The following is a 25,304-nucleotide window of genomic DNA, read 5'->3' as shown; positions in this document are numbered from 1 at the left end:
TTTTATTTTAATTTTTGGTTTTGGGTTTTTTTTTTCAGTGAACTGGCCTTGATTGTCCAAAGAAACTGTGGAGGCTTTTAAGAAAATTATAAAGTAGAGTAAATGTATATATATATTTTTAGACTAATTTGGAATTTTGTCTGATTTCAGCAGTTAAAGGACATGAGAAGAACAAGGAAAAAAATTCCAAAGACTATGGAAGACCCAAGTCAAAGAAAAAGAAAAAAAAGAAAAAAAGGTCTAAGACTGGTAAAGCTCACTTTTTTTCTGTAGATTGAACTGGCTTCATTATTTTGTTTTCTTACCTCAAAAAACTGCTTTAGATCACTTAAGAGCAGGCATTGCAGTTCAGACTTGTTTATTCGCTTAGCTTTTACTTTATTAAGTAACTGATTTTAGATTGTGATTGCAAGATAATCTATTTCCTGGTTAAGCTTCATTGTTGATACTAGGTGGTGACTTGTAGTAGTGCTTGTAATGGCACAGAATGAATGTTACTCCTGAATGAATGTCAGTCTCTAAGCTGAGCTTTTCCTTGGTAAGTGTGCTTCTGTGCAAGCTTTGCCGAATTAAGAGGGTGCAGATGCCCTGTGTACAGGCTGTTCTCAGTTCTGTTAGTTCTGGGGCTGCTTTATCCTGGAGTTTGGAAACATTGAGTTCTCTTTTTCTGCTGTTAACCTTGTTACTTCTTACACCTTCCCTTGGGGGAGAGTGGGCTGTAACAGTGAGCCCAGTTAAACCTGTCACAGCCTTTATTGCTTTCTTAAAGGAATTAATACTTTTTCTGGAGAGGTTAAGTAAAAACCCAATTTAAAGTCAATACTCAAGCTGTGTCCCTCTTTCCTGTCTCATAGCATGCTGTTGCACTACATTAAAATGTCTGTAGTAACAACATTATCTGTTGGTTTCATCTATGGAACCCTGGGAATGCTTTCCTTGGGCCATTTCAAGCTTTGAAGTAGAGGCCCAGGTGTTAGAGGTAATGGATTCTTCACTGCTGAAAATGCAGCTGATTCTGGAAAGTCTTTGGTGAAACATTTAAGGATCAAGTGTAACATCTTCCTCTGCTGTTGAGGGGGATGCAGCAATATATGCTAGGCGCATAATCTGTGAAACTAGATCTCCCTAAGGAGGAGTTTCTGAGATGGAAAATACCTTACTTCTCGGATTGCTGCCATGAATAGAGTAAGCTGTTGAGAGAGTGGATGGGAAGAGCCATAGGCCAGGTGACTCAGAATTGTACCGAGACAAATAATTTTAATGAGTTTCTCATTGTATGGTGCTCAGAAGTATAAAAACAATGTGCAAAATGTAATTTGTAGATTTATGCACCAGTAGACCCCATAAGGTGCTTGTCAGTCTGTCCTTGGGTTTTAAAATGTTGCATGCCTTTGTTTGATGCTGACCTTATCATAATTCAGTCCGGGAAGATTTTTTCCAGATAACTGGAGGGTGCTACTTGTAACTTCAGCCAGCCTTGATTTATTTCCAGTGTAGGCCTCACAGAGGAACCATTCAAGGTGTTTTCTTCACACACTCCCAATCTGGGCTTGCCTACCTGTGCATTCTGTTCCATACATAGGCTAGGAAAGTGAGTGATTTCTGTCCACTTTGAAGTCTGTGGGATTAGGGAATGTGCGTGATGTGTGCTTGTGAGTAACAGCGGGATGGGGGGAGATATCCAGCTAGCAGTGCTTGTGTGTAAGTGCCTGCAAAGCAAAAGCATTTGTACACCTACTCAGCCTGAAGAATAGTTGGCCTGGAGAGGCTGGTCACTTACACCCTTCTCACTTCTGTCAGCAGTAAACAGTGACTTAGTGGTATAAAATTGTCTGGTTCAGACAATTACCTTCCTTGCCTCTGGAAAGCTTGCACGTCTTGCAGCAGCGTCATGCAGTCCCAGAGCTCCAGCATACTGGGAATTGGCTCAGTGAATTACACATTCCTGCTGTGGGCATGCATGGTTCTGTTTATATCTTCTGTCAACTTTTTTTGACCATATATCTTTAATGATAATATTTACTACAATTTTACAGGGTATTCAGGCACTGGGGAGAACACAGATATCTCACAAGAGCTTTCATCGGAAAAATCAGTTGTCACAAAGTCTAATTCTTCAAATAAATTATCTGCTCACCCAAGTACACTATTGCACTGCACTGATGCTGGACAGCACAAGGGAAAATCAAAATCAAATGGTGAGATGACTCTCCTCTATGGCTTTCTGGTTCTGTCTTTCATTACCAGTAAATACATCAGCCACATTAACATACTTGAAAACTGGTTCTTATTGTTTAAATTTGGCTATTCTTACTCAGATGTGTGTATTTCCTTCCCCTGGTTTTGCCAGACCTTGAGGTTGTTGCTTTTTACTTTGGCTTTCATATAGGCTTTAAGACTGTTGCCATTATTTCAGAAATCAGGCTTATTTTGGAGGTTTTTTCAGTGCCTTATTAACTCCTAAAATAACTGTGTTCCTAAAATAACTTAATAATTAGATTTTTCATATTTCCCAAGGTCTCTACTAAGTAAGAACTCCTTCTGAGTTAAAAATGGGTGCTTTGCAAGCTTGCTGTGTTCAAGAGACCACTAGGTGTGGTGATGTGTATTTGTATAGGTACAGAATGATACATGGTTATAATGACTTTTGAGTAGCTGTTTATTGGTGTCTTCATATGCAGAACCCATAAAAATCTGGCTGCTGTGTATGAGCTTTTCTAAGTCTTAGTATCTTGGTCTACGTGTTACAAGCTGTTACAATAAAAAAGATAAACATTTGTTTTTTCTCTTGTTCTTAAAACTCACAAATTTGAAGGAAATAGAAAATGTATGATAGCTTGATTATATACAAGAACCTTAAATTCCTTTTTGTACAGATACACTATTGCGAACCATTTGATTTTTTTTTTTTTTTCATAACTTTGTTTTTAGACAAAAGTAAAATTTAACTTCAGTTAAATTCCCCTTTATAAGCTAAACAGGAAACATTAAAAACTACAGAAGTGCGCATCTTGATAATATCTTGAAACGTGTCTTGCAAGTCTGAGCAGTTGTGTTTCTGGAGTATATCAACCGTAGGACATACTGTTCAGTAACTTGGCCATCAGTTGCTCAGACTTCTTCTGATCAGTTCATAGATACTGAAAGTGGTGGAAAATACCAGGAATTATTTAATTTCATCCTTTTCATAATTGCTTTGTTGCTTTTTGCGTCTACAGAACTTGCACCTAGATAAACAAGATCTGGTGAAAATAAAAGAGAAACTTGCATGTGGTATAGAATTGTAGTGCGCCTACTATTACTGTCACTTCCACAGTACTTTAGGAAAGAGTGTCCTAGTTCAGAGGTGGAATAGAACTTTTAAATATGAAAATAAACTATTGTGTTGGTTTCTCATCCCTTTTAATTTTACAACAGATGTTTCTCTAAAAGATATAGTTTATGCCACAGACTAGTGGTTCTGTCTTTGGCATTCTAGGATTCTGTGAGCTAAATGGTAAAAGCAGTTATACCCACTGTAGGTGAGACTTCACCATCTTACTTAAGACTAAAATTTTAACCTTCCGTTACCCCCTAACACATGAAATTATTTTCAAATAATTAAAATGCCTCATGTTCTTCCTCTGAGCCTCCCATTCTGTCCCCAAGGAAGATGCAGTCACTGCTTTGATATGATTGAGGTACGATTCTCAATTTAGTGGTGCTGTTCATTTAAAATTTTCTTGGCAATTTTATTAAATCTAGGATGCACTAATGCTTTAGGTAAGTAGTTCTGGAAGAATACCTTGTGCATTGCACTGCCTGTGAGTTTATAATGCATCCTAAACAGAAGACTAAATGAAAATAATAATTTCTGAAGCAGGTTTAAATTCTGTGTTGGACACAGTATTTCTGTCATGGAAGCATGGCTTTGTAAGATTGACTAGTTCATAAAACAGAAGAGATCTCTGTTTTTGAGAGCCTCTTTTTGAGATCTCTGCACTAGAAGTGCCAAGTCACAATTCTGTACGAATTGCAGCAACTAGCATGAATCCTATTTGAATGTACAAGCCTGTTTTTGGTGTTTGTGGTTTTGTCTGAAGAGATTTTGTGCCTTTCATTTGAGATACTGTATGTTGACAGTACAGTTTTAACAACAGAAGCTGCTGAAATATTTTGAAGAAGCCATTAATGAGACTATAAAAATTCATTATGTAATAACCTTCAAGAAACTGTTAAAATTGTGATATTCCTTAAATTACACTGTGAACTCATGCTTTTAGGAATGTATGTCTGCATACTTGGGTTGAGATTTTGAGGGACCTTTCTTGTAATTACTCAGGATTTTATATGAATACTTCTTGTGCAGAGGATGACACCCTGAGTGAGTCATCTGTGGATAGCTTGCCTTGGAGTGACGATGACTGCAGTCAGGATGTTGATGTAACCACCAACCCTGATGAAGAAGTTGAAGAAAGTGATTTTGAGATTGTTCGGTGTGTTTGTGAAGTAAAAGAAGAAAATGACTTCATGATTCAGGTATGAAGTGGAGGTTAAATGCACATTTCAGTGAATGCAGTGGAAGGTGTCAGTGGAGAAACTTTTGTTTTGCATATGAAGTAAACCATTGTTGTCTTCCAAAGTTAAAACTTTTTTTTAGGTAATCTGCCAGGGTAGCTGCTACGATAGTTAACTTTTGCTTCATTGTACAGTTAGGTATTTTTAATTAAAGGAAAGAGGGAAAATTCACTCCAAGCCATAAATGGTTGGTTTATCATCTGTGAATTTTTCTTAAGTTAGATTACTTCCTTGATTCTGATAACACATGTTTGAAATCAGTGACTTTTGAGGCTCCCTCTAGTTTAGAGACTGTTGAGAACATTACTATCAGATAGTATTATACCTCCTGTTCCCCTGCCCAGCAAGAAGCTTGACTTACGCATAAAGGTCTCCAGACCAGCGGTGGGGGGGGTGGGGGGAAATTTATTTGAGTGTTTTACTTTAAAGCAGAACTGCATTTATCCATTCTGTGGTAGTCTGCAAATTCAAAGTTTGGAATCTACCTTGGACTATCTATCAGTTCCCCACATACCTGCTCTTTTTAAACCAGCTCCACAGAAAATTTGGAGAGGCTTCTATTATCTCTCCTGCTCCAGACTGTTAATAAAAACCTCCTTGGAAGTTACCTGCCTATTTACCTTTTTCATTCCCCTATGTAGCTGCTTTGAGCCATCCCACCCAGTTCCTATTAATCTCAAGGGGTGAAGTAAAAAAGATCAATTCAGTTTCTTCATGATTTTTTGTTCTAATTGATTTTCTTTGAGTTTCCATGCTGTTTCATGGAGCTTTGCTGTGGGAGGTAGGATTTTTTTTTTCTCTTATTGGTGAGTTCACTTCACACACCTTTGTTTTAGTGTTAGATCCTGAAAATGCAGGGCAAAAGGTACCTTATGAATTAGTAGGGGATGATGGAGTGATAGGCAGTGGTCAAGTTTGAGTAAATAGCACCAGACTGTACAGGAGAAAAAAGGAGTCTGACTGGTGACTAAAGGGGGTAGATGTCTTCTGAGTAAATGGCTTACAGAAAACCACAGAGTAATAGCCTGCACTGTAACTGGCAAAAGTAAGTTCAACACTAGGTTAGGATTGCAGAATGTAGGGAACTGTCAGCTGTCTCAGGACACAGCCAATGGATACCTTTCTTCTAAAATTTCATGGGCTTCTTCTGAGATTGACTTGCTAGGTTGAACTGCTTTGGGCAGGGTTTTTCTAGCATATTGCAAACTTCTAAACACTTGAACTGTTTTGTGAAAGAATTAGCTAGTAGAGTAGGTAATTCTCTCTAGAAAAGAGATGCAGATCTGCAGTATTGTGAGTACCTGCATTCTTTATGGGGACTGAGGTAAAAGGAAATATGCTGGCACCTGAGGTGCCTGTTTGGGTTTGCTGTATACCCATTTTGATATGAGGAGCCAGGGCAGTTTCTACGTGGATCTGGCTTGGAGGTACACCTCCCACTATAAATGTATCCCCCACCTCTCTTACGAGATGGAAAATACTAAGCATTCTCTTTGAGAATGTGTCCTTGAGAATTCTCTCTGTCATGAATGTGCCAAATTTAGAAATAATTAGGAAAATTATGCAGGAAAATGTTAATTTTGAACACATCTGCGCCTTCTTGTCTGCAAAAGATTGGGGACCATTATGATTTAATAAAACTCATACACAGTTAAAATGGAAGTTTCATCCTTTGGATATCTAAACTAATTTTCCCCCACATTCAGAAGATTTTATAAAAAAATTCTTTGACCTGTACTTGCCTTTAAATAATTAAGGATGCCATTTATTGCACTAGGATGCAGCAGTCTGGGTTTGCATTTATACAATGCAAACTATCTGCTTCAGTTTGTAGAAAAATTGGGAAAAGAAGCACAGAAAAATAGTGTGATGTTTTGTTCCAGTCTCTATAACTCTGCAGGAGGTTGCTAGACTTCATTTATGGAAGTGGTGTAAAGCAGCAGTGTAGCATTACCCATGTTCCTTCTGGAGGCACAGCACTCAGTTTTTGTGATAAGGCTAAATGAAATCCAGACAGACTGTCATTGTCCATTCTTTTTAGTTTTTATACCTAAACATGGGTGAACCTTTGTATGATGCAGAAAATTCTTGGGCTGGATTTCATGGCCTTAGAGGTGATGGGTGCAAATGGACTTGAGATATTTTTGTTCTGGAAGGTGAAAAGCTGCTTTAAGTACTTAGCTTTTGGGGTAGGTTGTTTCTTTTGTGACTTGAATTTCAATTTAAGTATTTTTTTGCACAATGCTGTATGTTTTTTCTCTTATAAATCTCCTGCTTGGCATGCTTTGAACCTCCTTACTATCACCTGGGCAGATAGCTTCCGGGTAGCATGTACCAGAGCAGTATCCTGTAGCCTGGCAGCCACAGTGTGCAGCAGGACCTGCAGGTTTAAGAATGGACCTGCAGGTTAAATAATCCACCTGGAGGGATGGATATTTAAGTAGCAGTTGAGTAAAATCTAAAAAAGTTGGGATGCTTGTGCTGGTTTGAAAGTAAACCAGCAGGAGAAATGAACCCCACATAAATACTTAGAGATTTCAGGTAAGAGTTACAGTTTAATAGAAAGTTTACAGTAAATGCAGCAATACACAAATGCTGGTTTAAACCCACAAAGTCAGACTACGAGTCAAGTACTCTGTTGGTCAGGGTGGTGGTCTAAGTGCTGTCAAATAGTGATAGCTGTCCTGTTGAAATGATGGTTGAAATTGAGAGCAGTGGTCTTGTGGGAGGTCTGGTCCTCTTGTGGAAGTTCAGGTCCTCCTCTGGATCTCTCCAGTAGTCGTAGTGTCCTAAATCCCTAAAGGACTCAGATTATTTATGGTCAGATACAGGCAGGAATGCTCAATGCCACCCCCAGGGCAGGGAATTTCACAATGAGATGATGTAATCCTATGAGTCATAGGATATTTTGGAGAGTCCTTGATGTCCTAGGTCGTTACAGCTGCCCACTGGGGCTGTTGAGCCGTCATTGCACACTGGCAGAGATGATCCCCTTAGGCTGGATGTAGTTATCACGGTTCAGTCAGTTTGTGAAGACAAAGAAACACTACCGTGATGTACCTGGGGTTGAGGGGGTGGGTGGAGGAGAGCGGCTGAGGGAGTTGCCTCCTTTGCTTATTTCGCTCTTTCACTTGAAGCTTGGGGAGTCGGGTGTCTGAGCAGCTCTTGCAAACGACCCACCGTTAACACTTCATCAGGAGTAGTGTTGTAGATGGGAGTAGAACACATAGTTTAGTTACAGCCCCACTTGTAACCCAGGACAGATGCTTCACTAGAGTTCTGGGCAAAATTGCCTGGAAAATCACTGAGCACTGCCCTGTGCAGTAGGGCATGATTTATAGGATGCAGGTTTAACTAGATCCAGGAACTCCCTTCTTATTTTTAGCACACAGTCTATTTCATTTAATCTGTTTCCTTTGTTTTAGATCTCCTTTTTCTGGCTCTAATTTGTGAAAGGATTGTCTCTGCCTTTTTTGAAAACCTCTAACTGTGTTAGGACTATTTACCCATTTTGGAAGGCAAAACATTGTTGGTCCCATCCTTCAGAAAGCTGTCTAACCTTTTATATTCTCCATTCCCAGAGCTTCTATTTCCTTCACACCTAGACCACTTACTTAATGCAGTGAAGTCTCAAAGTCTGGTCATCCATTTCTGTCCCTTTTAGCTTGAGGAAAGGCAGGAGATAAGAGCATTAATCAAAGTGGTGTTGAATACAGGTGAAATGTTTAGCAAGTTGGCATCTTTTGTAGGTCAGTGAAGAGCAACATGTGAGATTCCTTCAGTTATTGTTAGGGTTTGGTTTAGCTCGTATTGCAGTCCTGTACCAGCATTGACAACATTTCTGCTTTTGGTTTATGTTCTGAGAAATAAAGGGTATGTGATCTCTTGTCTCACTGCTTGGGAAAGTCGTAATTTTTAACTGACATCACAGTTTCCAATCAAAATTGACATAATATTCTCATGTGGGGTTTTGTTCCATGTTTCAGTGGTCTGTAGTCTACAACCAAAATTTTGTCCCGTTAAGATACTGACGAAGGGAAAAAAATGACAAAACATAATGTGAATCCATTTTTGCTTGCTTTAAGAACAGTGATTGCATTTTAAATAGTGTTACTGTGCTAAAGAGATCCAAATTATATTCAGTTGTTGCTTTGTCTTGCCTTGGAAGGATGTTGGAAGCTCTTAAAGTTAGTGCAGCTGCAACTGCACTGGAGGTTTGTGTTAGTAGAGCTACCTTTGAAATGGATAAAATGTTGGCAGTACAAGAATCAGTAAAACATATTGTTGACTACTCCTGTGTGACGTAAATATCTCTGGGATTTGATAAGTGAATGTGATTTACTGTTTGAGGGGAAAGCCTTTCAATTCAGAAAATTTGATCTATTTTGGTGAAAAACGCTTGATTGCTCTGTTGGCTGTCCTGGTTATGTACACGTGCGTCTCATGAAAGATTTTAATTCCCAAAGGAAATATTTTTGTACCTTTAGGATTTCTACTTCGATTTTTTAATTGTCATTCTCCAGAAACATATATGAAAAATATGTGGTGAGGGCTCACAGTTTATTATTGTCTGATTCTGTAATGTATCTGCTTGTAAGTAGAAGGTGGAGTGTGGATATTAATGGACCTTTTTGTTTTAAAATATGTAGATCCTGTGTTTATTAATTGACATGATGGTATTGAAGCTCCTCTAGTCTTCATTTCTATTAATGGGCACTTCTTGACTTTGAACAGTGTGAAGAGTGTCTGTGCTGGCAGCATGGAGTCTGTATGGGCTTACTGGAAGATAATATACCTGAGAAATATACCTGCTATATTTGCCAAGATCCTCCAGGTACAGAAATCTAAGCGTACAGACCCTTGTTATGTATGTAGTAAATCTGCTAGTTTGTCTGTATCTATATCTCTCTGAAAAATTACACTATTTTTCTCTCTACCTGTGTCTGTCGCTGTAGGTAAGTTTCAGTTTCAGAAAGTTTAACTTATGTGAACGTTTATGAGTCAATATTGTGGAATTACAAAAGGGCAGGAATGGAAAAGAATGTTTTCACTGTGATGACCATCTGCCACATATTTGCTATAATAAGGATTGTACTGTCTGACTGTGGCAGATGAGTGTAGAAAACGCTCAGGAAGCTCAAGCAGAGAAATGGGCACATTTTAGAGGATGTGACTGCAGCTCTCCCCCAGTAAATCCGGCTTATGCATTCTTTAGAACCAGGCAGCACAAGAGTCCTGGCTTTCCTCAGCCCTGGCTGTTGTCATTGACTGCATTACCTGCTGTCGTGGTTTGACACTGGCCAAACACCAGGCACCCATGGAAGTCGCTTGCTCACCCTTCCCTGCTACAGCTGGGCAGAGGAGGAGAAAAATTTAACAAAGGATTCATGAGTTGAGACCAGGAGAAAATACTCCAAGGACAAAACATGCTCAAATTAGAGATACAAAGTGAGTGTATTAGCAACAAAATCATAGGTGGATAATGAGAAATAAAAGGAGTCCTAAAAGGACCTTTTCTTCCCCCAACCCCTTCTTCCTTCCCACCAGCAGCACGGGGAGACAGGGCATAGGGGTTTTGGTCACTTCCATCACCCGAGATTTTCCTCCACTGCTCAGGGAGAGGAGTCCTTCCCCGTTGAGACCATGAGGTCCCTCCCATGGGAGACAGTTCTCCATGAACTTCCTTGAAGTGGGTACAGTCTCACAAGCCACAGTCTGCCCAAAACTGCTGTAACATGAGTCCCTCCCACGGGCACACAGGCCTCCCAAAACTGCTGCACTGTGGGTCACTCGTCCACGGGGTGCAGTCCTCCAAGGACAGGCTGCTCCAGCCTGGAAGCAGGGGCCCTGTCTCTCCACTGGGTCTCCCACTGGATCACAGCCTCCTCCAGGCATCTACCCACTCCGGTGTGAGCACCTCCCCCACGGGCTGCAGGTTGATCTCTGCATCCCCTGTGGATTGCCGTAGGCTATGGATGGATTTCTGCATCCCCTGTGGATCCTCATGGGCTGCAGGGGCACAGCTGCTTCACCATGGTCCTTGCCATGGCCTGCAGAGGAATCTCGGCTCTGGTGTCTAGAGCCCCTCCTCCCTCTCCTTCTTCACTGACCTTGGTGTCACTGTGTTGTTTCCCTCACATGTTCTCACCTCCTCCTCTTTTTCTGACTAGAAGCAAAAACCTGTGACTTCGTTTTGATTTGTTCTTAAATCTGTTATCACAGAGGCATTACCAACCTCTCTGATTAGGCCAGCTTTGGCCAGCAGCATGTCCGTCTTCAGAGCCATCAGGGATTTGCTCTTCCGGATATGGTGGAAGCTTCTAGCAGCTTCTGTGGCCCCCCAGATACCAAAAACCAGGCTATGCAAAACCAACACATCTACAATACCCTGTATATTGGTATTTACCTGGGGTAACACAGTCAGAGCTGATTAGCAGTACGTTTCTCTCCTCATTAGCACATGTTCTTAAAAGTCTTAGTCCATCTTACACATTAGGTAAAATTACATTTAGGGGAATAGTCTCTGACTTTCTGCTGTATGGATTACAAAGCCTTGCTGACAGTGAAAATGGATGAAGTTTGGGATTGAATCCATGGTTATAAATGGCAAGAAAATAGATCTCTGTTCACCTGATGAAAATACCTTTACAGTTTATATACGTATTTGGATTGTGATCTCAGGCTTTTTGGCTGTTGAAAGCTACCAGCTCTTTTGTACTTTAACTCATAGATTTGTGTAGTATGTTTACTGCTGTTGTTTGTACTCTCAGCAATGAAGGCATGCGACTTAGTACAGAGACAGCAATATATGTTTTTTAGAGTATCTTGCTTCCAGGATTTAAACTTTTTATTAAAGATATTTTGCTTTATGTCAGTTGAAGGTAGTTTTAAATGGAACTAAAATGCACATGCAAACTGAAGTTGTGTCATCACGTTTGAATATGAGTGCTTTTGTGCAGAAACTGATTACAGCTTCATTTGTTTAATTCATCATTAACTATTAATTTGAAGATTCTGAAAGTCACATTGGAGGGAGCTTAATTTTTACTTGTCTTGAAAAAGGAAAACGTGTCCAACTTTTTGACTGCAAAGATGGATTTTCAGTGACTCTGCTTTTGGCTTGAAGTGAGCTAATAGACCGTATGATAATCTGCAAAGAAGTGGCTTTCAAAACTGGGCGTGGCCATTCAACAGACTTTATCTCAGGGTGCACGTCACCTCAATTGTTCAGGTGACCATAAAGTTCTCAAAGTCACTGTTTTAATCCTGTGGGCTTTCTGTCACAGATGTCAGCTTCTCTAATACAGAAATTAATGAGGGTGGGCTAATGCAGGTGGCCAGAAGTGTCTCCAGTGCAGTTCTGACCCTACCAAAAATTCTGCTTGCCTTCCTCCTTGATACAGTGTATCTGCCTGGAAGGTTGAGCTGGTACAGCTTTCAAAATCCTGTTTTACCCTGTCATGATTTCTGATGCCACCTAATACCTATATAGTGCCAGCCTCAGTCTTGTTCAGCTGCCTAAGTAACTCCCTTTTTTAGCTTCTGCTTTAGTCAGTATTAACCTTCTTATATTGCAGACCTTTTTGCATTTATGGTTCTCGGTCAGTGCTCCAGTTTTCTCTCTGATTTTTGTGGACTTGCTGCCTGGGCTCTACATAGGCAGTGGCTGATGCAGTTATTTTTCTGGGTGCTTAAATGTCCACTGAGAACATCTTTAGTAACTACATTTTACAGGGTGTTGGGGAGCTTTTGTTAGGTGTATATAGCATGAAGGTTTTTTGTGTGTGTTTGCAATTTAGCAAGCATCTTTCCTTATAATACTGTTTGTTTGGCAGTGTAAGTTACTTCTATGGATGCATTTATCACATTCAACACCATTTCATTTCAGCTGTTGCTGATATTCAGTATCAAGATATGCTGATATCTCTTAAGATATAACTGTCATTATTAGTAGCTTGACTTAGGCAAGTTTTCTACCAGAACCTCATCCTTGATTCCTTCAAAATGTACTTTGGCAGAACTGTACTGATACATGTTGATGTTGTAAAACAAGACCACTGGGAAGCTGATTGCCTTTTTCTGTCTGCAGAGAGCCGCATTCAGACTTTAACTTCTGTCATTACCGTGGTTAGACTAGACAGTGTGATACCCTGCTAAAAATACACCTTCCTCAGCCTCATCTCAGCCTATTGTGGATGTCCTTTGATGGAAGTTGGGGTCTGAATGCTTTTACAGTTTGACAGAGGTTTTTGGCTTTCCTGCTTTAGAAGTTCTTCATTTGTTCAGGGTTATGTCTGCTGTTACAGAATCTTCATTGGTTCTGTTGATAAGAAATAACCTGTTGCGTACTGGAGGTAATCAGAATTACTACCAGCAATGTCAACATTTCATTTTAATTCACTCGTTACTGTCACTTTAGGTCAGAGGTCCAGCTTAAAGTACTGGTATGAAAAGGAGTGGTTAAGTAATGGTCACATGCATGGCTTAGCATTTTTGGAAGAAAATTATTCCCACCAGAATGCCAAGAAGATAGTGGCCACTCACCAGCTGCTTGGTGATGTACAGCGAGTGATCGAAGTCCTGCACGGGCTGCAGCTGAAGATGAGCATATTACAGTAAGCAGTATTTAAGTACCAGCCGGCGTGTTCTCCTCGGGAATTAGACTGCAAGTATAAAAATAACCAAAAATTCAGACTTGCTTTTGTGCTCTGTGGATTTATGACATTGAATTGCTAATGTGACCTTGGGAAAGGACTTGGCTGCTTGAAAGTTGATTGACGTAAATGGACAATGTGTATAGAAAGCGATAAACTAATAAAACTAACAATGACTGATTTTACTCAATCACTCAAATGGATTTTAAGTAAGAACAGGATAGACTTATAACCCATCGCACCATTTTTGCAGCACTTGCTTTCTCCATTCCTGGAAATCTGGTCATAGCTTGTCCAAGAGGAATCAGATCTTTTTGTTTGGTACGGTATGTAGTTCTGATGCAGTGGGGTAGTGGTTGCACCCTCAGCTACCTGCAGCACTTCATATCTAAACAAAGGTCATTTCAGTTATATATCCAGAAAATAACATAATTATTTATATAAAAGGCTTTTCTTCTATCAAGTCAACTTTTCTGTGTATTTTCCCATTTAAAGTCATCTTTGGGTTCTGATCACTGAAAAAAATTTTTCTTTGAACTCAAATCCAGCAGTTTTAAATTAATTGAATTCCATAATTGTAATTTTTTTAGTTGATAAATTGCATGGCAGCAGCTATTTGGAAAACAAAGTGATTTTGGCACTCTTTGGACCCTTTCCCCTAATCTGTGCTGATTTAGGAGGTCTACTGACCTCTGAAAGCAAGAGAGTAGCCATTTTGACATAGGGTCTTGCTTTTCCATTGTGGGATCCTTTAATTAGTTTGGTAAGTAATCTCTTTCCTTTTTGGAGACTGAAACATAAATACTGTAAGGCTGCTCCTTGGGTCTTTTGTTAGAGTGACACTTGAATTTGAGGCTTTCCAGTTGTGAATTGAGATGTAGGTAGTACTGAGGTAGGGAGCACTGGGCATATATGTGATGGTTGCTGCAGGTTTTGTTCCTTTTCACTCCCATGCTAAAGTCAGTGTGATGGCTTGGCTTAATTAAAAGTGAGGTGCAGTCCTGTTTGGAGCATCTGGTTCAAAGCTTCAACTGCTGTTTTCTTTATCATTATATAAACCAGAAGGGAGTTGAAAAATTGCTGAATTAGAATAATTGGTATATTGTTGATGCAGATCAACAGCTAGAGAGAAGATGATTTTACAGGTGCCTGAAGTGATAAGGAGACTCTTGCTCAGTGTTTCAAGGAGGTGGCAAAGGACCCAAGGTGACCTCAGCAGTGCCATGGAAGGGTGAACCTTCAGCAGGCAGGAGTTAAAAGGTTGTTCAAGTATTAGCATTTGAATTTTCATCCTTAGGTAACTGGTGCATCATTTTTCAGAAAAATTGTCTGTCTTCTGCAAAATTATCTCTTGCTCTGTTCTGAGCAAACCATAATTTCTTTAGGTGTAGCAGATGAGTGCAACTTGAGCAGAAAGCTTCAGTAAATGGACGCCCAGCTTTCACTTTTCCAGGCATACCTTCAAGATGGTTCACCAGGGAGATACATCCTCGCTATGCCAGCACTGGAGGCAGAGGTGCTTGTATGAAATAGTCTTAGCACATCCCTGGCAACTGTACTCACTCTGGTTTCTTCTGAGAGACATTGAAGAAACCTGAGCTGCTGCAGGATGGGTTAGAAAGGATTTACTACCAAAGCCAAGTGGTCATGTTTTGCTGAGTAGTTTGATGAACAGCTAGAAAAGCTGGATCGGCTGAATAGAATAAGTCCATCCCCCTTGGCAAGGAAGCAAAGATGGGGGCTTGAGGGCAGCCACCCCTTTCTGTGCAGCCCCATGCAGGTGCTTTAGAGTCAGGATTTTGCTCTGCTGTGTTCCTGCAGCCTGTAGCAAATGAGCTGCCAACCCTTTGAAGATAGCAGAGTATTCTGTTTTGCTCTTTTACTGCTGTTTTGATGCCTGACACAAGGAAGAACATGGGTTACAATGCTCACTCTAAATCTTCTGTTATGTCTGTAATAATCTGATATCTATAGTTGTCCCTTCTGCTGGAATAAATAGTGTATTAGTCAATTTGAAGACAATTAAAATAAGAATTTTTCTAGCAATGCATGAAGGGATCTATGGCCACTGTGGAACACCACTACAGTGTTGGTGTACCATACCTTACTAAAAATATCCCACTTAAAATTAATGTCTGCTGTTAATAAATTGCAAATATTAAAACAAAATATTCCATGAAGGGCCAACATTGGTGAGAAGTTGTATGTGTCTATTTGCAACTTACTTTTCAAGATTTTTCTTAATCCAAACTCTTGGGGGGGGGGGGTTTGGCTTAATTATTCTACTTAATTTCATAAATAATTTACGTAAGAGGATAGTTTGCTTAGTCACTTTGGCATTTAAATTGGGTGGTTTCCTTCTTTGTTTGAACAGAAATAAAGAACACCCTGACTTAAAGCTTTGGTGTCATCCATGGAAGCAGATCACGGTGGATGAAAAAATCCATACAAAACACATCATTCACTTCGAAGAAAACTGTTGCAAAGAGGAGACAGCGAGTTACAGAACTTGGAATGGGACAGTTGAGAAACCTTCAACAACAATTCCTTCTGTGGAGGAATCTTACATTACGAGTGAGCACTGTTACCAGAAGCCTCGGGCCTACTACCCTGCCATAGAGCAGAGGCTGGTTGTGGAAACAAGAGGTTCGGCCATGGATGATGGAGTAAATAGAATAAGGGAAAATGGGGATGATACCCTCTCAGAGAGGTTTGGCTGGAATCTGGACCAAGAAATATGCAAGATGGAAAATGAACCGAAACACAATTACTCTAAGGTATTTTTATTAAAATAACCCTCTTTGACAAAGAGCATGTGTTTGCCTGGCAGCCTGAAAACCTCAGCTGTTTTTAATATTTTTTGATCTGTTTGTGTTAATTTTTTTGTTAGACTGTTAAATTTAAGTTAAATTTAAGTTGCCAATAACAATTAAAATTACAAAGGTGGTAAACTCCTTCATTTTATATTGTAATTAAAAAATATTAGTTGGCTTCTAGACCTCAAGTCGTTTGAAAATATATTATGGTCCACTGGTCCATTGCTGCTTACATTCATGTGTTAAATGAAAAATAAACACTAGCAAAGAGAGTGAACAGGCCAAGCATGTATGATTCTACCAAATACAGTGGCAGGCCAGCTTCTAATTATATCCATCTTGTTTCCATGTTCCTTCTAATAGCTAAATTGATTTTAGGTTCTTCAGGCAACATTTCAAGATGGGGGAAAAAAGGTATCAGCCTCAAGTGATTTTTTTTTTTTTTAAGACTGATCACCATTAAATAGTCCAGTGTCTTCTTCCTACTGTAGCACTTCAAGTTTAGTTTTTCAGTGCTGGGTTCTCTTTGTCAGCTCTGTAAGCCTAGTAAAGGCCTTTCTACTCCCCAGTGCAAAAACTTTGCTTCTCTTAATAGCAACTCATGTGAAATGTGAGCTGAGAAATGTTGAAAACTCTCTGGGAAATTAATGAAGCCCCTCTGCTCTAGAACCAGGCTTGGGGAGCAGTGGGTGTTCACCTGGAGAGGGATCGAGAGAAACCTGAGAGTCCCTTCCAGTGCCTAAAGGGGTTCCAGGAGAGCTGGAGAGGGACTTTGGGCAAGGAATGGAGTAACAGGACAAAGGGGAATGACCTAAGGTGAAGGAGTCTAGATTTTAAATGGGATAATAGGAAGAAATCCTTTGTTATGAGGGTAGTGAGGCTCTGGCACAGGATGCCCAGAGCAGCTGGGGCTGCCCCTGGATCTCTGGAAGTGTCCAAGGCAAGGTTGGGCGGGGCTTGGAGCAGCCTGGGATATAGTGGAAGGTGTCCCTCCCCAGGGCAGATGTTGGAACTGGATGACCTTTAAAGGCTTCTTCCAACTTAAACTATTGTACAGATTTATGATTCCATGAAATACTGAGCTCCATTTTTTTAGATTAAAGGTTAGGATGACTCTTATTTAATCTATAAGTAAGTTGTAATTTGCTGCATTTAACTTCTGTCAGTTTATTGAGATTGTGTTATGTTTCCTAGAAAGGCAAATATTTAAGTTCTTCAGTCTAAAAGAGCCTTTTTCTAAAGGCTCATATTTCCCCAGAAGAAGGAGAAAAGTAGATGAGTAGAATGAACACTGTTGACATTGTAGTCAAGTTTTGTAAGGAGTGGTAATGCTTGCTTGGAGATGGTGCAGTGAGAATTTTAGTAGAATTTAGATTAGATTCTCTAAGGAAAAATTGGTTTTCAGTCCTGAATTGTTTGCTCTTTAGTTGGTTATTGTCAGGTGAAAAACAGCTTCAGCATTCCTTGAGATGCACAGATTCAGGGGCAGGTCTTCCAGATGCAAAGTGGCAGGGAGATAACTATACATGTATATGTTACCTTCAGAAACCCAGATGCTTGTGAAGTACAAGTAGTTTCTACGAAAACACCTATACAAATATGTTTACATTTAGATCTTGCCCAAGCCAGTTTAGTATCTGTATATGGTCTGTGTCTCTCTTACTCCCTGGCCTATGATGAGTTGAGCAATTAGGGGGGACTGGATTCTGTTCTACTGTACAAATATTTAACTTGTGTATTTCTGCTAGGTGAGAGAGTCCGTGTCTAAGAAAGTATCTCCAGAAGAAGCTATTGAAATGAAGTTGCTGGAAAAAGACAAAGAAGGAGTTGTGAACTCACAGCTGCAGTGGCAGCTCAATCTTTTAGCTCATGTGGAATCTCTGCAAGATGAGGTTATACACAGAATGGATTTCATTGAGAAGGAGCTAGATGGTAAGTAGTGTTATTCTAGTTTAAAAAATAACCTTTTTTTTTTGAATGAACTACCTGTTCAAAGCATGTTAACCAGAATTTTACTTCTTCAGACCTACAAAGAGATGAATGTTCCTTTATCACATTTCCTGATAGAAGATAGATGTGCTGCTGATGTGGGGGGTGGGTTTTAAAGCAAAGAGCAGAATTTCACAGAACAAGTTCAAGTTCATCTCTAAATAGTTGCATCAGATGTTGTACTGGAATATCTTTGTGTCTCTTTGAGTTCAGGTTTTTGTAATTTTCCAAAACTCTTCTGTGTGTCTGCATTTCTCTCTTCTTCAGGGTCTTGCTGGCTGTGTTAACCCATTCTGGCCTCTTCAGTGCACAGGGCTCTTATCTTTTCCTGTCTCTTTCAGATTCTTCATTTAAATGGCTTTTCAGATTTCTGTAGTAATGGAAAACTTATAAACTCTTTGTGTTGCATTAAATAATTCAGGGTAGTTCTTTACCTTGTTAAGTCTGACCATTGGCTGTGTAGTGGTTACAACAGCAGCTTTACTTGCAGAGGAATCCAACTTCTGCCCAAGTAAGAGCTCTCTCTTTGTAAGCAAGATACTGAAAAGTTGGACTGTTAAAGGGCTGTTTCAGGTAGTGAAGATTAGTCAGGGAGGGCTGTACTGCCTAAAGAAGCCCTGGTTCCCAAAAGTTAGACTTCTTGTACCTGCTGCTGAGCAGGTTCAGAGCAGTGTGTTGCTGCTTAGAGCAGGAACTTTTTTACTCCAAGGCAGTATGTGTCAGTAGTGAGTGATGCTGCTGGTTTTGCAGCAGGTGCTGCCTGTGGGTAAAATTCACCTGTTGATCTGGTTGGTGGCAGTGGCTGTTCTTGGCAGACATATTTATGCTCTCTTCAGGTTTTCATTCTCCGTTTGCAATACTGTCAGCATCCTCAGAACTCATCATAGTCCAGCCTGACCACCTTCCTTGTGGGTGTGTTACACTGTCACTTGACGAGTCTTCTGCTCAATGGGATTTATTGTTTCCCACTTAAAGGGGTTTTGAAGCAGGAATTCGTTTTCCTTGTGGAGCACTCTGCTGGTTCGTGCTTTTGATTATCATCCATATTTTGTGTTACCCAGTTCTGACTTGGTCGATTGTGTTCCATATTGATGACAGATTTCTTTCATTACAATAGTCCCATCCTTGATGGCATAAACTCTCTGTACTGCAGTGTCCTTGCCCTGGAATTGACACAGTTCAGAGGAAGTTTAACATGAGGTTTCACAATGTTTGGTCCAGAGTTTTCCTGTCCTCCTTTTTCCTAGGAGCAGCAGCTTCTCCCCCGCCATCCCCATGTGAATTATTTGGTTATGTATCAAAACTTACTTCGAAAGATTGGTGTGAGGTGTTCAGTTTTATGATGTCTCTAATAACAGAATATTTAATAAGAATATTGCCTTCTCTAATAAGAATATTGCCTACTGCTTTCTCAAGATCTACAAAAGATTTAGAGAATTTTTGTTTTGTGACTTCAGATGAGCTGTTTGCTGAGAACTGCAGGAGTGACGGTTTTTGTTTTCTTTGCAGTTCTGGAGAGTTGGCTGGATTATACAGGAGAGCTGCAACCCCCAGAACCACTTGCTCGACTCCCCCAGCTCAAACATTGCATAAAGCAGCTGATAACTGACTTGGGCAAAGTGCAGCAGATCGCACTGTGCTGCTCCACATGAGGCTGGAGAACACTGGGCTATGACTGTGTGCAAAGCTGGAGTGTCTGATGGGAGCAGCTCTGAATCTGTAAATGAAACTAGCATGCTGGTTGCATGGGACGCAGATTGACTTCAGGGACTTGTGAAGAAGTGTTGTTCAAAGAAGAGCAAAAAGGTTATTTCAGGTCTATTAGACGATGGCAATGCTGTGGAAAAGGTCATACTCTTGTCTCCAGAGGTTACCTGTTGGTTGATAAGTTACACTCAGATTTTCACTCCTTACAAGTTGTTCATCAAAACGGTAGACTTTTTCATCATTAAATTGACTAAAAATCGTGCCACTGAAGAACAGAGTTCTAAGAGCCAAAAATGTTTGGTTGACAGGGGTTGTAAATAACTTTGCATAGTTTAAGTGACTCATGTCATGGTTTTATTTCTTCTGATTTATGCATACTAGCACTCAGTATTTAATCATTAGGAGATGTTATTACAGTTTCAGATTTAGTAAGTATGAATGTCCAGCTCTTGACTATAAAACGTTACGTGAAGGTTTTCAAGTAACAGTGGCCTGACCCACACTTCTGTTACAGTAAATAATGTAGCAGGAGGTCACAGGTGGATTGCACTTACTTCCAGAATAAATGATTGTTTTCTGTATTTATCCTGTCACTGTTAAATGACTTGGTACTGGGGAAGCCCATGAACGTGGTGTTTATGTGCATTCTTGAGCTCCTAAATCCAGCCGTCCTGTGCCTCCTGCAGCAGTTGCTGGTGGGATACGCTTGTTGCAGTAGTACAGAATGCCACCTGGAAAGGACTGGAGCCACGCTTTGAGTTCAGACTGCAGCATGGTCTGTCATGGATGTGATGTATTTTCTATCCATTTGTTAATAATTGCCATTCCGGTTATATTTGGAAATGTAGATTTTTTTTCAATACTCTGGATGTGTTCATTGTAAAGACTTGCTATGAATGTGTGGTTTTGGGAATCAGTTTTTGTGTAAATAAAGCCTCAAGATCTATGCATGAGGTGCTGTCCTTGCTGACAGTGAGTGGGTTATTATCTATAATGGTCTGTGTTCACAAAGTCCCTTTTTATACTTCAAGTTTTAATTTTCAGTTTGTATTTACTTTGTGATAGCAAAGTGACAAGGCTGCTGATGTTCAGTCACATTGTACAGAACCTTTGGAACATAGTGAGCATTTGAGAGGTTCAGAGTCTTTCAGCTTCATATCACCACTCCTGAAATAATGGCTGTGATTTTAGTTTTCCGTCACAGACGTCGCTGAGTTCAGTTCCCTATGGAACATAGTGAGTTGGTTTTGCAGTGAGAGGGTGTCCTTAAAAAGCTGGATTTGTTACCATTATTTTATTGCATGCAATAATGCTACCAAAGGATAACATTCAAACAGAGTTGTAATGGAAAGTCCTATACCTGTTCAAATTATTAATTTGGAATATATATCTGTAATGTGTTTATTCTGCAAAGAATAATGAAAACTTGAAATACCCAGTATTACTGTAGGAGTTACGGTCTCTCTGTTTCCTTCAGAAGACAAAATAATTAGGCTCCCCTAGGTAGTAATTAAGACTTTTATGCCAAGATTCAATTCAGAGAATAATTTGTCTCGCAGTTTTATAATACTAAGTTGGTATATAGTGAATACAATGTATTATACAGCAGAAAAACAGACCTATTTTTCTGTAACACCATTGGGATAAAGCTTACATGGTATTTTAAGGATTGCTTGGCTCTCTGAAGATGAGACCAATGCTTATACCTTGGCTCATTCCTGTCAGGTACCTGAGCTTGTGTAGTTCTAGAGGAGGTATTGGTGGCTAGACAACCAGAAGGGCATCAGAGGAGCCTCCCAGGCAGCTGGCGATTTTCAGGTGAAATAGATGGGAAAAGTTGTTCCCTGGTCACAATCTGTAAAGCAGGACATGGCTTCATGGGAACGGCTTGATTGTGCTCCAGTCTGAGGGCATTTAAGCACTCGGTCCCTGAGCTGGCTTCTTGTTCCAAAGGGGCATTTCTTCTCAAGCAGTGGCTTTTGTGTGCTCATTGTGTGTTTTCACTTGTCAGTTTATTTTTGCTCAGGGCAGTACTGGAGGTTTGGAAGAAAAGGCAGTTCCCATGAGTAGATCAAGCTGCAGATCCTAGAAACTTCAGTAGTGCTGGGAAAGCCCTTGCAGATAAAGACTGAAAATATTTATTTAAAATAGAGTAGTAATTCTTGTGTTCAGGGAAGATTCTTAATTGTGCTCTGCCTGGATTAATTTCTGTCTTTTTTTTTTTTTTTTTTTTTTTTTTTTCTTAAGTTTCCTCATTGTTATTTTTAGTCTAGACAAACTGTCCAGACTGACAGGTCACTTTTTTGTTTCTTTAAATCACTGGTAAGTGAATGCAACATGGAGCCTTGATGAACTGAGCAAACATTGCACTGTAGGTACACACGTGTTTGTTGATGCACTATTAGAACCAATGGGCTGTACATAGAATTTTGTTTTGGAGCAATATTTGCAAAACTTGAAAACTTCTGTATCTTCATGTTTGGAGTAAATAAAAAATAGGTTTTTGTTGGTTAAGTCTTAGTAAAGTCTTTGTTTCAATTAATAATGACTTAATAAAGTAATTTTGGAATTTTTTCCTTCACATCACTTTGAAATGCAAGTACTGTAATTTGTCAGGTATATCTCTATATCTCTTAACTGATGCTAAAGTCTGGAAACTATTGTTTTTCAGATCTGTGTTATATAAATATCCTTCCTAGTGTGTTGGATATTGTTAAATGGGGAGCTCATACATTTTGTTCCCAAATCCTAATATATGTAATATATTAGTACCTAGTACGTGTGATCTGACCCTAATTTTTGATTTTTGTTTGGACGAGCAGCCTGTCAGGGACAGCCACAGCAGCTCAAGGCAGAGAAAACACAGCATTGGTGATGATGTGAAGCATGGAGCTCTTGATGCAGATAAACAGTCCATATAGAGGAAATATATGGGGAGAGGAGGAAGCTGGGGAGGGCTGGAGAAGCAGTGTACCTGGCTCAGGGTGCCTGAAGGCAGGGGCAGGCACTGATGTACCTTCAGGTTCCATCTCTTCCCTCTCAGTTTGCCCAGTGGGAGGAAAGCAGATGTATTCCCTTGTCCTAGCAAATTAAAAAAAAAAAATTGTGGAACTGAATTTTAAGGGTGGAGGGTGCATCACTGCTGGAGCTTGGCGTTTGAAGCCTGGAGAGACTTGGGCCACTGATGGCAGATCCCAGTGTTGTCTCACTGCTCGGTGTCATCATGCAGGTCTTTGATGATCACTTAAATGTCAAAATTGGGTTTTGAAGTTGTGGCCTGAATTTGAAATAATTCAGTGGGGTGTGTGCTGTGGCTTGTCATGTTTTGATGTCCCCTCTGATTTATTTACTTGCCTGATGTGAAGGTTTCTGTAGATGCAGACTCAAGAGAAAGAGGCAGCTCTCAGTCAGCTGTCAGCCTTCATGTGAGTAGAGTCAATATATTCTGTTATTTGACCAAAACATCATCTGTAATTACAAGATCTGTTGTTGACCATTGTCCAGCCTATGGATCATGTTATAGATAAGGTCATATGATAGCTCTCACAATTAGGGGATGAATATTGTGTGTATGTTAAGTTCTATTGATGTATGGTTATGTTATTGTAGTTAGCTGTTTAGATGTCCTCTGTTCTCCCCACAGTCCCCTTCCCCCCCCTCTGCATTGTTGCTACCAGCTAACCAGCCTACCAGGTTGTCAGAGACATGCGGAGGGGGGACGTGTACATGTTCCCCTTGCATGGGGCAGCTGGGGATAGCAAAACCTTGTTGCTAAGGGGACATGGCATGACAACACCTGTTCTGCAATCAGGTTGCAAGAAAGTCTCCACCAATGGATGGCAAAGAAGAGTTGACTGATGGAGTTTAGATGGGGCCAGGGTTGCCTGATGCAAAGGGCAAAGCAGCCGTTTTGTAGGCGAGGTCGTGGTTGCTGGTCACAAACTCCCAGTGATGCTGTCGTTTTTCCTTATTCAGTAATTTATTTTATTAAGGTTTAATAAACCTTTGAACTTTAAAAGTGAGAGGCTGTTTCTCACAATGTTCATGCCCACTCCGATGACCAGTGCTCCATCCATGCTGCTGCTGCCTGCTGCTCCATCCAGCTGTAGGAGTGCTTGTGGCTGGTCCTTGCTCTGATTTCCCAGTGGGGTTCTGGTGCACTGCAGGCCGTTGCAGTTCTTCAGCAGTGTTTCACAGCTTTGTGTTCATCCTTCAGGTTGTACAGCAGTTCTTGTAAATGGAAAAAGCTTGTTACAGCTCTTGTTTGGGTAATACCTTCTGTAAGTAACCCAGAACAAGGTCCTGTTGAAACAGGTTAGTAGTAAACGTCACCTTTTGCTTTTTTTTCTTTTATAACATAGAAGCAAACAGAAAAACTGGGATTCATCCTGCCCTGCCATGGAGTTTTCCTGCTCGTGGTGCTTATGTGCCATTGGGGTGTTTGAAAGGAGAGGCTAGAGAGAGCTATGGAGCCTTGCAGTGTTTTGTACCTAATTCTGAGAGGCTGTATGGGCTTGGAAGTAGAAGCTGTGTGTACCTTCCAGGCTTCCAGACTGGTGACTTGGTGAGTAAGTCATGGAGCTTGAATGCAGACATGACGACACCAGGGAAGGACCAGCTCCTCTGTATGTGCCCTTGGCTCCACTGGGGTGAGGGTTGGGTGGATATTGCTGAGGACCTGGGCTCCAGGCACAGCTGTGTCCTTTGCACAGAGGCTCTGAGCTGATGAAGACATTGCCTGCTTTGTAGCTCCTCAAAATCCCTTTGATCCCAGCAAATGCTGCTATGGGGAAAGATGCTTGGTTTAGTTTCAAGGGGATGAGGGGCAGAGCATAGTCTTGTCTGGCTGGGTAACACATCCAGACATTACTAAGTGTGAGAAACTGGACTTTTATGGGTTAAAGACTCGAAACATTCCTCAGTTGTGAAGGCAACAAGGTACTTTGCTTGAATGAGGCTATGGGTGAGGTAACAGACAAACCTTCTGAGGCCAGCCCAGCCTAGCCCCGCCCAGCCCCGCCCGCCACACCTTAGCACAGGGCAGCCTAGCCCAGCCTTGTGCAGCACACCCCAGCCCAGGCATCATAGCCCCAGCCAGTCCACGATACCCCCCAGCCTAGCCCCGCCCAGCCCAGCCCATTTTAGCACAGCCAGCATAGCCTTGCCCAGCCCACATCAGCACAGATCAGCCTTGCCCCGCCCAGCATAGCCCCTCCCAGCACACCTTAGCAGAGGGCAGCCGAGCCCAGCCTAGCCAGCATAGCCCCTCCCAGCACACTAACCACAGGGCGGCATAGCCCAGCATAGCCCTGCCCAGCCCAGCCTAGCCCAGCTGTGCCCAGCACACTCCAGCTCAGCCAGCATAGCCCTGCCCAGCCCACATTAGCCCAGCCTAGCTCTGCCCTGCCCAGCCCAGGCAGCATAGCCTCTCCCACCATACCTTTGCACAGGGCAGCCTAGCCCAGCCCAGCCCAGCCTTGCCCAGCTCAGCCCACATTAGCCCAGCCCAGCCTTGCCTTGCCCAGCCCAGCCCAGATATCTTAGCCCCGCCCAGTCCAGTCTGCATAGCCCCTCCCAGCAC

General features: G+C 41.0%; 1 protein-coding gene across 4 annotated transcripts in view; it reads left to right on the top strand.

Annotated features, from left to right (window-relative positions):
• The window catches only part of PHF20 (PHD finger protein 20), a 67,814-nt gene extending 47,141 nt beyond the window's left edge, over positions 1-20,673 (top strand). For 2 of the 4 annotated variants that reach the window (XM_066330531.1, XM_066330530.1), the window contains 9 exons: positions 151-249; positions 2,037-2,198; positions 4,322-4,518; positions 9,292-9,391; positions 12,977-13,172; positions 14,665-14,727; positions 15,586-15,988; positions 17,776-17,959; positions 19,526-20,673. In XM_066330531.1, coding sequence (XP_066186628.1) covers positions 151-249; positions 2,037-2,198; positions 4,322-4,518; positions 9,292-9,391; positions 12,977-13,172; positions 14,665-14,727; positions 15,586-15,988; positions 17,776-17,959; positions 19,526-19,668 — 1,547 coding nt within the window. In that variant the 3' untranslated portion in view covers positions 19,669-20,673. The remainder of the gene's footprint in view (positions 1-150; positions 250-2,036; positions 2,199-4,321; positions 4,519-9,291; positions 9,392-12,976; positions 13,173-14,664; positions 14,728-15,585; positions 15,989-17,775; positions 17,960-19,525) is intronic. The other 2 variants (XM_066330534.1, XM_066330533.1) reach the window with 2 other exon arrangements.
• Positions 20,674-25,304: the final 4,631 nt, after the last annotated feature.

Source organism: Sylvia atricapilla, chromosome 16 (assembly GCF_009819655.1).
Source record: "Sylvia atricapilla isolate bSylAtr1 chromosome 16, bSylAtr1.pri, whole genome shotgun sequence".
In the NCBI taxonomy this organism is placed as follows: Eukaryota; Metazoa; Chordata; class Aves; order Passeriformes; family Sylviidae; genus Sylvia; species Sylvia atricapilla.
The sequence above is the reverse complement of the archived record's forward strand: the minus strand, read 5'-3'. Positions and strand labels throughout refer to the sequence as shown.